Source organism: Equus quagga, chromosome 2, assembly GCF_021613505.1.
Source record: "Equus quagga isolate Etosha38 chromosome 2, UCLA_HA_Equagga_1.0, whole genome shotgun sequence".
NCBI lineage: Eukaryota > Metazoa > Chordata > Mammalia > Perissodactyla > Equidae > Equus > Equus quagga.
Genome location: NC_060268.1, coordinates 40,848,221 through 40,860,228, shown reverse-complemented (window position 1 = coordinate 40,860,228; position 12,008 = coordinate 40,848,221). Strand labels below are relative to the sequence as shown.

The 12,008-nt window shown below is 45.7% G+C and overlaps 1 protein-coding gene across 2 annotated transcripts in view; it reads left to right on the top strand.

Annotated features, from left to right (window-relative positions):
* Window positions 1–12,008, top strand: part of FRMD5 (FERM domain containing 5) — a 300,075-nt gene that overhangs the window by 253,270 nt on the left and 34,797 nt on the right. For both annotated transcript variants that reach the window (XM_046650681.1, XM_046650673.1), the window contains exons 2-4: window positions 1,537–1,641; window positions 6,381–6,423; window positions 6,653–6,731. In XM_046650681.1, the coding sequence (XP_046506637.1) occupies window positions 1,537–1,641; window positions 6,381–6,423; window positions 6,653–6,731 (227 nt within the window). The remainder of the gene's footprint in view (window positions 1–1,536; window positions 1,642–6,380; window positions 6,424–6,652; window positions 6,732–12,008) is intronic.

The window sequence follows — 12,008 nt, the reverse complement described above, 5'->3', positions numbered from 1 at the left end:
GTCATTCAGTTATTCAGCAAATAATTATTGAGGACCTACCTGCCATATGCCAGGCCCTATGCTAAGTTCTAGGGGAGGGCTCCTGCCCCTATGAAAATTATAGTCTAGAAAGGGAACAGATAATAAATAAATAAGTAAACAAATCAACAAGATAATTACGGATTGTTGTCAATGCTATAAAGAAACTAAAGAGGATAAATGAGATAGAAACTGGGAGGGGCCATCCTATAGGGGAAAGACCTCTCTGCAGAGAGGACATTTGAGCTGAGACCTCGAGGAGAGGAGTGGCTGAGGGAAGAGCTGGAGGAAGAGCATTCCAGGCAGACAGAATACAAAGTCATGAAGGCAGAAAAGCCTTGGAGCATTCAGGAACAGAGAGGCTGTGGCGGAGAGTAGTGAGGAGAATGATTTGGGATGAGTTCAGAGAGGAGGCGGGAGCCAGGTCACACAGGGCCTTGGAGGCGGTGATCAGAGTTTGGATTTTTCTCTGAGAGCAACAGGAAACCACTGACAGTGTTAAGTAGGATGGTAACATAATTAAAGATCACTGTGTGCTCGCTCCCGTGTTGTTTGTAACGGCAGCTTAGCAACAATTTTGTCAATATGGAACTGGGTAAATAAATTTAGGTTCATTCCAGTGGTATGCAGCAGTTAAAAACTGTGAGGCATAAAAAAAAAAAAAAAAAAAAAAAAAACTGTGAGGCATATCTATGTGTACTGCTATAGAAGGTTTTGCAAGATACCTTAAGTGGGGGAAAATCCCAAGAAACAGGATACAGTGTGAAATATGCCACCAATGTATTTTAAAAAGAGGAGATGTATGTGTATATAGGCTTACCCATGTATAAAATACCACATTAGGGATACAGAAGAAGCTGGTAAGGAGTTGCTTCTAGGGAGGGGAACTGAGGCACAGGGTGACTAGGGTAGAATGGAGACTTACTCTTCGAAGTGTACCCTTTTGTATGCTTGAATATCTTACTATGTGCCTGTATTACTTATTCAGCAAAAAAGACATTATGTCTATATTGTCGTCACCTTGGTTGCTGAGGGGAGAGAGGGAGAGCAGAAGCAGGGAACTGGTTAGAAGGCTCTGGCCATTGTCCAGTTGAGAGATGGTGATGGCTTAACCAATGGGATTGGTAATGGGGATGGAGAGAAACGGGAGGATTCGAGATACACTTTAGAGGCAGAGCCAGCTGGACTCAGTATATTACACGCTGACGTTCCCTACACCCAAACTGACGTTCCCCCGGGAAGCTTTGTGCGTTAGAGGTTGAGACGGGGCTTAGCTGACTCTACTCTCACCTCTTGGACATCTTTGTGGAAGGAAGGGTTCTTGGGCTCCTTCCAGGTGCTAAAAGCCACCGAATTCTAGAGAATATCTAATGCATCACAATACGGAGGGCAAAGTTATGAATATGTGCCCCTTCCATAGCCTCTTGCAACTGTTATAAACTAATTTTAATAACTAGCAAAATAAAGTTACAGTGAAGAACCCCTCTCATTTCTCAGTAGAGTTTTCTTTCTTTGCAGAGAGATGCCAAAGGCCAGTACCTGTTTGACCTTCTTTGCCACCACCTGAACCTACTTGAGAAAGACTATTTTGGAATCCGCTTTGTGGACCCAGATAAGCAGCGGGTAAGTCAATATTCAAAGTACAAATGGAGGAGAGGGTTGGTCACTAATCCTGAAGCTTTGAGCTGTCACTCATGTTCAGAGTTTAGCAGTTGGGTGTCATCTCTTCACATCATATTATGAGACCTGGAGGACACCTTAGCAGAGCTCATCTAGTGTAGCCCACCATTTTACAGATGCTAAAATGGTGGCCTAGAAGCTGAAGTGATTTCCCCAAAGTTGCCCAGTTGGAGGCAGAGAGTGGGCTTGTGTTGTGGCCTTGGAGCCCAGGTCACTGGTTGGGCCTCTCCTGCCCCCTTTCTAGTAAATGGGCTGACCCACATTGTTCTGGTTAGGAGCGGCCTCACGCAATATGCTACGCTGACCCAATCTGGGCAGGACAGAGATAGAGCTGAATTGACATGGGCCTTTCAGCGCCTTGCAAATCCTGCTGTTCTTGTTCTGCTCCACACAATACAGGCAGCTCTACAGACACAGGGCATTGACAAGGGCTATGATATTCCAGACAGGAGAACAAGTCCGTTATCCCCAGGCCCCTGCCTACCCTCCAGCTCCGTCTCCCCTGACCTGTCTTCTCCCTGCTGTGGCCCAGCCAGACAATACTGTGGCTCTCCAGACAGGTCATCCTTCTCTCTTTTCAGAGCCTTCACCTATACAGTGCCCCCTGCCTGGAACGTTTCTTCTCCCTTTCCTCACTTCTCCACATTTTTCTTCTGGCTAACTCCTTCTCACACATACGGTCTCAGCTTAGACTTTTACTTCTTCCGGGAAGTCTTCCCTAACCCCTACTCTGAGTGAGGGGCCTCTCCTATGTGCCCCCACATGCCCTGTGCTAACTACCCCTGTTGGAGCGCTGATTACACCACGCTGACTGCCTGTTTGATTACTTGTGTTCCCTGCAAAAATGTAAGTTCCATGAGGGCATAGACTTTATCTGATTCATCACTTTTCACATAGAACTAGCACAGGGCCTAGAATGTAGTGGATGTTCAATAAATATTTGCTGAAGGAATGATGAGTGGGTGAGGTAGCGGTTTACAGTGCCATATTTCTCCCCTCCACTTGCCCAGCTGCGCCTCTAGCAGACACCTGCAGTTTCCATAACTTTTGTCCATCAGCCCTTTTCTCTCTATGGGGAGGTACTCTCTGCATCCTCATTGAAGTGGGAAAGTATGCAGAAGCATTCAGGCCCCGATGTCTCCCTTCCCTACACCCCTGCCCAGTGCCCACTCTTCTTTACCACCCTCCAAAAACATTATCACTATGAATCCCAGAGGATCCCCCTTTCATGGGTCCACTGATTTTCTTCACAGCTCCAAACATGGGCTTCATCTCTGCTGCCACTTGGGGGCCCTGGAGCCCCAGAGGGCACAGCCTCCCAGCAGTGCCCAGGGCCACAGATAATGCATGAATGGGTACCTCCTCACCGTGCTAGAGTCAAGTGCTGTTTTGTTCTTTGATGCTCTGAGCCACTGGGTCCCCAGGTAACATTTAGGGTTTTCTGCTAAACACATGAGCTTTAGGAAAGACTCAAAAGGACTGTATCCCTTTCCTTTGACAAGCCCTGCCCCACTTTGCTGCCATATTTAGTTCCTCCTGGCTCAGCAGAATTTTTAGCATCACCATTGTTTGGAAAGCAGTGTTGATGTCAGCCCCTCACTCTATAAAGGCTCCACTGTCTTGATATAAATGCTGTCCTTAACTCTGGATCATAGTATAAGATCCTCGAAAGTGCTGTGACACCAGAAGTTATACGTCCTCACCGTGCCGCACGTAGGTGTCCATTCACTATATAATGATGGACTGTTTTTACAAAGGAGTTTTTTTTGTTGTTTATTTATTTTTTTGATCTGAGCCATTTCTCCTTGAGAAGGAAGGCCAGTTACCCCAAGGTCTCTTCATCGCCCAACGAAAGTGGTGTAGGAAGAAAAAAGGGCAAAATGTATCCTGTTCATTATTTTTTAGTTAGGTCAGAGTGTGCTTGAGGAGATATAAGAGAGTATGTGGAGGTGGTAAAGATTAAAAGCAGAAGGAGATAGAGAAAAATAAGGAAAGGGGGAAAAGGAGAAGTAACATTTCTATGAAGTGGCTGCTGTGTGCTGGGCTCTGCACTGAAGTGAATGTGAACCTAGATCTTTCAACTGATGTTTACTGAGTGCTGAGTTGTATCAGGCACTAAGCTGAGAGCTTTACGTATGTTACTTAATCATTACCACAAATGAGATGAGTATCCACAATTATAATATCCTTTCTCCAGATGAGTAAATAAAGTCTCAGGTTAAGTAACTTCCTCAAGGTAAGTGGCAAAGCCTGTTACCTGTCTGACACCAGAGCCTGTATGGTTTCTAAGGTTCCTTGCTGAATTCATACCTGGTCATCTTGAAATTGTGTGATTCTGTGCCTTCTTTGAGCCGTTAAGGAGAGTAGAGAGGCTTGAGGGGGTACTTGAGAACTGTGGGGAAACGGACCTGTAAAGACCTGTTGTCCTAGGTCTACCAATTCATGTTAGAGATGGAGGAGGAAAGCTCCCGGCTCCCCTGGGGTATGAGGCCCTAAAATTCACCTCCTCCCCTGGGGCACCAGGCAGTCAGAACCCAGTGCTCACATCCATCCGATCACTGCCTGCTCTGCAGGGGTCTCCATGGGGTCTGAGAATCCTCCTGGTCCCTCCTGGAGAGCTGCCCTTACTCCCCCTCTCCCCTGTTCCTGACTCAGGCCCAAGGTCTCAGCCTGCTCTCAGCCTCTGCTTTGCACCCTTTCAAGCCTCCAGAGTCTGAAGATTGTGCCACAATGGACCATTAACGCAAACAGGAGGAAACTCCCCTCTCTGAACCTTCTGTTCCTCTTCTCTTGACCCCTTCTCCCCAACCCTGTGTTATCTGTTTGCTGGTGAAGCTGGGGCCTGGATTTAGCCAGAGAGCTGCAAAAGTTAATTCTGGTAATCAGCAAATACTTGGGATCCTGTCAAGATTTCTCTACCAGACCCTTAAAATCTCTTGGACAAGTTGTGACTGCTTTCCACTCCTTCCCACCGCCCCCCCAATCTCTTCCACCTCCCCCTTTCTGGAGCTCGCACTCCAGTACAAACTAAAGTCTTCTCCAGCTGTTGCCAAGGGGAATGGCCTTTTTGTCATTCAACTCCATCTGCCTTCTGCTGATAATGGATCTCACAGTCATTCCTCTCAGTTTCTATCTTCCTTTGTTTATTTATTTTAATCTATCAGTCTAATGTCTAGAGGCGTTCTGTTTACTGAGTCCCAGACGCTTGTTATGTTCTCCTCACTGTACACAATTCCGGTGTGCTCTGAACAGACACGCCTCCTCCGCCTTCACAGGCACAGCCTGGAACCCCAGTTGTTTACGTGCAATTTCATCTCTGGCCTTTGCTTCCCTGTGAAGCCGAGTCGTGGTGGGCCGTGTAATGTGAGAAGGACCTCTTAACCACATTGAGTGGCTATAATGAGTTGCCAGCCTCGTGGGAACTCAGATCAGAGGAAGCAAGAGAGCAGAATGTCAGCCCAGATTATCCATGTGGAGCTGACGGAAGAACTGGCTCTTAGTGGGTCCATTAACTGCATGACCCTTGGCCCAACCCAGAAGGTGAGAGCTGGGAATCGAGGGAGGCCAGGATGCTGTCTGCATGGCCCTGGCTGCTTTCCTGCCAGAGGGAAGACTCTGCCAAGATGTTACACTAAAGGGAAATAGCCAGAAAACAGGGAGGCATGGACCCAGTTCCTTCATCCGTTCGACAGGAGCATATTGAACACTGTGCTAGGCACCAGTGATACAGTGGTAAACAAGACAGAGTTTTCTACCCTTGCAGAGCTTATGGTTTTAAGCTATTTCCAGATAATAAAACCCCTAATAATAGCAGTTCTACCTCTCTGCAAATTGTCAAGGTTCTTGATTAGCATAAAAGCAGTAAACATCAATAATGCATTTTATAAAGCATCCACCTTGAACTGGGAAACAGATAGAGAATGGTCTCATTGCTTCCTCACCCCAAACATAAGTACCCTGGGAAAAAATGTAATGCTACTGTATCCTGCCTCTATGAAAATCCAAGGGAAACAGAATACTATCCTACACATTGGTTGTGGTTAGTTATCTTAACAGATTTAGACTTTAAACATCCCTGGATGCCAAGGAATCCTGGATACACATTCCCTAACACAAGGATTGGCAATATGTTACTCAAACAAAGATGAAATATGCACCAGTCATCCCTGCCTTCTCACCATTTATGAAATTCCGCCTGTCAATACTTCCTAGCGCTGCTACCAATAGCCTCTGTCTCTCCCCCCACACACACCACTCCCTCCTCCCCCACCAAAAACAGTTGGTGCCTAACAAAAACACACACAACCCATTAAAGTCAGCATTTCCCTACTCAAGCCAGGTGGGGCTTTGTCTCCCTCACACATACGTGCATTCACTTGTGCTTACTGGTATGCCAGAAACGTGGCTCAGAACTTTGGCACCCTGCTTTGGAAGGTGGCATTGCCAGGGAAGCCGAAAAATGGCATCTGAAGCTGGAACTTTTTCCCCCATCACAGCTGGTTCCATGGTGAACTTATTTCAGAAAATCATATCATTCCTTACTCTTCAAGCCTACATATCAAAAGCTTCGGGGCTGCTTTCACCCTGGGCTTCAATCTGTCTAGTTATTTAAATTGGATAAAACAAGTTATATTTGACACTGCTTCTCATTAGGGTTTTCTTGTCTGTGTTCTCTGTTTCAGCATTGGTTGGAGTTTACAAAGTCTGTGGTGAAGCAACTGAGATGTAAGTATTCTCCACAGAGAGACAGAAGCCTCACCCCTGGGGAGGGTGGGATGGAACCCCCTGCTTGTAGTCAGTCTTGGTAATTTTCCACTGTTCTGCACTTAAGTTGGCCCTAAACATGTGAGGATTTTCTTCTGATGGTTCACAGGCCTGTGCATCCTAGTGGGGAGGGGAGCCCAGTCACCTCCGGGGAGGGTCTCTCCTGATGGACACCTCTTCTTCTCTGCAGCCCAGCCTCCCTTCACCATGTGTTTCCGTGTGAAGTTCTACCCCGCAGATCCTGCTGCCCTGAAAGAGGAAATAACCAGGTAAGGCTGAACACACTTCCCTCAGCCACAGGACCTGGTGGAGAGGATAGGAAAGAGGGACTGTAACCTCTTAGATCCTCTGTTTTGGAAACTCCTAACTCTTATAGGCAAAGAATTCTTCCTAAATACAGCCTTACCTCTTCTGTATTCATTTCCATGTGCTTTCTTTGCTTACATCCTCAGTGGAACTGGAACAGAGTGAGCATCTTTCCTTCAAGAAGTGTGAATACTTCATCTTAAACTGGTTATCTGCAAAGGGAGTAACTAATTAATCAAAGGCCTTTTTTCTTTTACCAATGATGTGGCCTCTATGGATGTTTTTGGAGAGGGCTGTGTTGCTGCTTATTTTGGGGGTTAAATAGACTCCAGTGGCCTAATGTACCTGGGAAATGCCAAAGCACGACACTGAAAGACAAGCTGGGAAGTACAGAAGATTTTAAATCCAAGTGGGTAAGCTCCAGTGTGCTGATGGATCCAGTCCGTGACAAACTCTTCATTGTGGGGATCATGTTCTGTGGCGGACAGGCAGCTGCATGGAATGAATCCTGTTCATCTAGCACCACTTCAGGATGAGAAAGAACCTCTGTGCCCACACCATCCTACAAGAGGGTCAATGAATAGGAGCTTCAAAGCTTCCCCAGGGTTTTGCATATGTGAGCCAAATTCACTCTAAAAGTCTTACCTCAGAGATTCAGGAACTCTCTGTAACAGGGATCCTTAATTTTTATATTAGGGATCTAATTTTGACATTAGCAAAACCTTGATATTACCGTGTAGGGGGTTGGGCCCTAGGTGAAAAGGTGATGCCAGAGAATCCTAAAGATGAGGAAGAGATGGCTCTACTCCCCTCCCTAAAACCCTGGAGAAAGCAAAGGTTGGGATGAGGCCATTGCCAGTCATAGAGACTGTCCTATAAGGCCTCGAGATCTGCTTCTAGATCCTGAATTGCTTGGGAAAATCTCAAAGGAAGGAAGAAAAGGGAAGAAGGAAGGAAGAAAGAATATGGAATTATGTTCACTTCTTTTCTGAAGAGTGGTGCCACTGGCTTTAAATCAAATAAAAGGAGCAAAAATTTCTCTGAGAAGGAAAAGGAGGAAATGGAGAGAAAAGAGGGCAAGAAGTAGGAGTAAGTACATAATGCAAAGGAAGTGAAGAAATGGGAGACAGAGGGAAAGAGACTTCTTCGCATGGGCCCCGGTGGAGGTTGAGGGGAATCTTGTGATGGAGTCAGAAGGATCAGGACAGTTGTTTCCTCCAGATGCTCAGGGCAGTGTGCACCCACCTTCATTGAAGCACCGAGGACAGTGAAGTGTGAAGGTAGAACCAAACTCATGCTCCTTACACAGCACAGAAACTGCAGGCTCTGCTCACCCACGTGGCAGCGGATGTGGCTCCCACTTTGTTTCTGAAAACCAAGCTTGTCATATTAATGAGCAATCATGTGGCTTTAAGCAGGAGAGTGAGGATAGAACCACTATGTTTAACAACTTAAACAGAGAGGAGTTTGGCAAAGCACTAGCCTGCCCTGCTCATGACCTCCAGAGATTTGCCTTAGCTCTGAGCCTGCCCACCCACCTCTCTCTGGAAAGAGGTGATGATGCCAGGGCAGCCCCAGAAGTCCACACTCTGTGCACATATCAGGAAACTTAACACATCTTTGTTGAGAGCTTGGCACCTCGCCTGCTAACACCATGCATCAGGGTTGCCTGGTCTCTACCTCACTGGACCAACAGTGGGATGAGAGGGCTTGGTTTAACACAACTCAGTGTGCTGCCAGTGAGAGCACGACAGACACATGGCTTTCTGATTTGATTAAAAAACAAAAATATATGGTTATCTTGGCCCTTAGCAGGAGCTCTTAACAATACAATTTTCTAAATCAAATGTCACTACATAAGTCGAATGTACAGACCCTCCTACTCAAGAAGCAGCATAGACCTGGGAGCTTAGATCCTATTTTTGCCACTTGTTGGATATAAGGCCTTAGACATAACATATTTAACCTCTCTGGCCTTCAGATTCCTTATTTATAAAATGAGGATAGTAATAGCTACCTCAGAATTGTTGGGAGGATTAACCACTACACTACGGTCTTGTACTTCTTCATACACTCCCCAATGAGCCTTGCACTGAGCCAGGTCTCACTGTCTGTTTGCTACCAGACTGATTACATGGTCCATGGGCCCTAAGGACTCTGTGTGAGGCACAAGTACAGTTAGCTCTGGTGTTCTCCTTTGCTTATGTGAAAAGGCACTTATTGTCTGATAATCCCCACCCTCCTCTGTCCCCATTCCCCACAAGCTAGAATACTAACACTTAAGCAACTAACTTTTGAGGACTCAAAGAGAAAGCCATCCCAGGTAATCATCCAAGTCCTGGTCAGTGCAGCATGAGGACCATGGCCAGGCCTCTCTGCAGGTCAGCAGACATCAAAGATACTGACAGGTGTGTGAGCTCCTCTCCCTTCTGCACGCATTTGTGCTGACCATCCTCGACTATTCGCCTTCGTTCACCACTTCACGAGCCTTCCTTCCATAGAATGCATTTTCCAAGCTTCTTCAGGAGAGTGACCCACAGGAGTCTTTGTGCCCTCTCCTCTGTGAGGCCGTGTGTGGAGGCCCTGGAATTAGCTGTATCTTTCTCCTCATTCATATCCCTGCTGATCTTAAGAGAGTGGGTACCTGCCCCAGCCTCACTCAATTCCCATAATTCATTCCTGGCTTAGAGCCCTCCACACCACCTTCATGCCAAACTAATTTAGCTGTCAGTGTGTTTTTTCCAGCAGTACTGGTCCTAAATTTCACTGCCGTCTCAGCTATTCCCGTAGAGCCAGGCTGAGAGGAAGGGATGAAGTAGGGAGTAAAGGACTGTGCTTCAATTTATCTCTTGGACTCTTCCCAGATGATAAATTTAGTTGCCAAATCCTGATTAATCTCTTTTGTCATTTTTTAAAGTAATAAATAGATTTTCTTGTCTGAGCTAGAGATAAGGCAGAGAAAATGGGGATTAGGCACCAGATTTAGCTTTTAACAGGGACCGCAGGTGTACGAACTCTTCGGAAAGATCAAGTAATAGAAGGAAACTGAGTGCAAACTGCCAGACACATATTTGAACAGGTGCTCAAAAAAATATTAATAGAATGAACAAATATATGCATGAATGAATGGAGTTTTTAGGTTATTTATTCCTTCAGTGAACATCACTTGAGCCTAGTTTAGGCTAAGATGGGTTGGCAAACTTTTTCTGTAAAAGACCGGATAGTAAGTATTTTAGGCTTTATAGGCCATATGGTCTTGCAACTACTCAGTTCTGCCATCATAGAGCGAAAGCAGCCATAGGTGATACATAAATGAATGAGCATGGCTGTGTTCCAATAAAATTTGATTTCACTGGAAACTCTGATGACAGGCTATAGTTTGCTAACTCCAAGCTACAGAATCAAAAAGACCTGGGTTCAAATCCCAAGTCATTCTTTAACTAGCTATGTGCCAAGGCAAACAACAATATAATCAATATCTCTAATCAATATCAATCAATATAAACAATCTCTCTAATCATTCAGTTTCCTCATCTCTGAGGCAGGGATAAAAACAGTAGTCACCTCATGAGTTGTTGTAAGGATTAGTGTGTGTTCAACAGTAGAGTGTGTGGTCCATGGCATGCACTCAGTAAATCATCATTATTTTGTCTTGTTATTATTTTGTTCTCTGTCTCTCCCCACTGTAATGTAAGCTCCATAAGAGCAGGGACTCTCTTTTGTTCCCTGCTATACTCCTAACACCTGTCGCAGTGCCTGGCACATGTAAGTGCTCAGAACTAGATGGATGGATGGATGGATGGGAGGGTGAGTAGGTGAGCTAGGCACAGGATGTATAGGCTCTCTAGAAGAATATTAAAAGTAAAGAAAACATAATCTCTTACTCCAAGAAGCTTGCAGTCTAGTATGGGGGAGGAAGATATACTAAACAAGATTATAGTTAGGAAAAAGGAGGGTAAAAAAAATAGAGGAAACCAGGGGCAAAGAATCTATTGAAGGGAAGGGCCAGGGGTCAAAGGATCTTCTGGAAGAAACTCTTCAGGAGCTGCCAGTGCTTTCCAGAGTTCGGAACCTTTACTTCTGGAAATATCTGTGGATTCAACCCCACCTTCTGATATCAGAAAGCATAATGCCAAAGCCAATACCTTGGAGAGATGTACATGTTACAGAAAAACTCGAGTTTTCCTTGGCCATCTTTTAGGCTCTCACTCATTCTGCCTTTGGATGTTTCTGATTCACATCTCCATCAATTTAGGACAACACTGCCTTAAAACAAAAATGGAGGTGAAGTAAAGCCTTCTTGAGGCCAGAAGGAAATAGATAAAGTTTACCAAAAAAAGTATCCTAAGGAGCAAGCTTATTGTCTTAAATCTGGTCTAAAGCTGATTTCTTGTTTGGTTCCAATGAATATTTCTCTCTGATGACAAAGAGTTCTCCTGACTTCATTTAGGACCCCTCTGTCTCTAACCTGATGACTAACAATTACCATGGGGGTAGAAACAGCAGCACGCCCTCAGTCAGGAGGCCTACCTTGATTCTGATTACTCTGTCACCTCAGCCAAGTCATCTACATCTCTGGACTTCAGTTTCCTCAGCTATAAAATGACAGAATCAGGCTCTATAACTCCTGTTCTGAGATTGGGTAACCCAACCAGCCTGATTGTCAGGAGCTGGCTGGTGGCTGGGCTGGGCGGCTCTGGCAGGCTGATCCCTTGCCTGGCAACACAGTGGCCCTGGTGGCAATGCCTCAGGCAACAAGATAGTCTTCCTTAGGCCCATGTGTGACAAGGGAGAACATGCCAGGGTCTCTTAGGAATAGGTTTAAGGATGCTCTGAGTCATGTGGGATATACTTTCATGACCACTATCACCAAGTTGTTGGTTACCTCTTAAATGAACAAAACATGAAGGCTGATGGAAGCCACTGTGGCAGAAAAGGGAGTGGGGACCCCTAGTGCCACTCTGTCCTTGAAGCTGTCAGTTGATTCTTTCATGAGCTCGTCTCTCCTTGTCCTCTAAAGACTATGGTTTGTTTCTTTAGGATGTTGACTTGCCTCTCCTCCTCCGCCTGCCTCCAGTTGCTGCACTGGCAATGTTCCCATGGCCTTACCCTTGACCTCCCTGTGACTGTCCCACTTCCAGAACTCTGAAGAAACCCCACCCAGCAGTGGAAAGCTTTGTTTCCTTTCCAGCTCACCTGAGGCACTTGTCATGCACCCATCAATAAAGATACCTCATAAA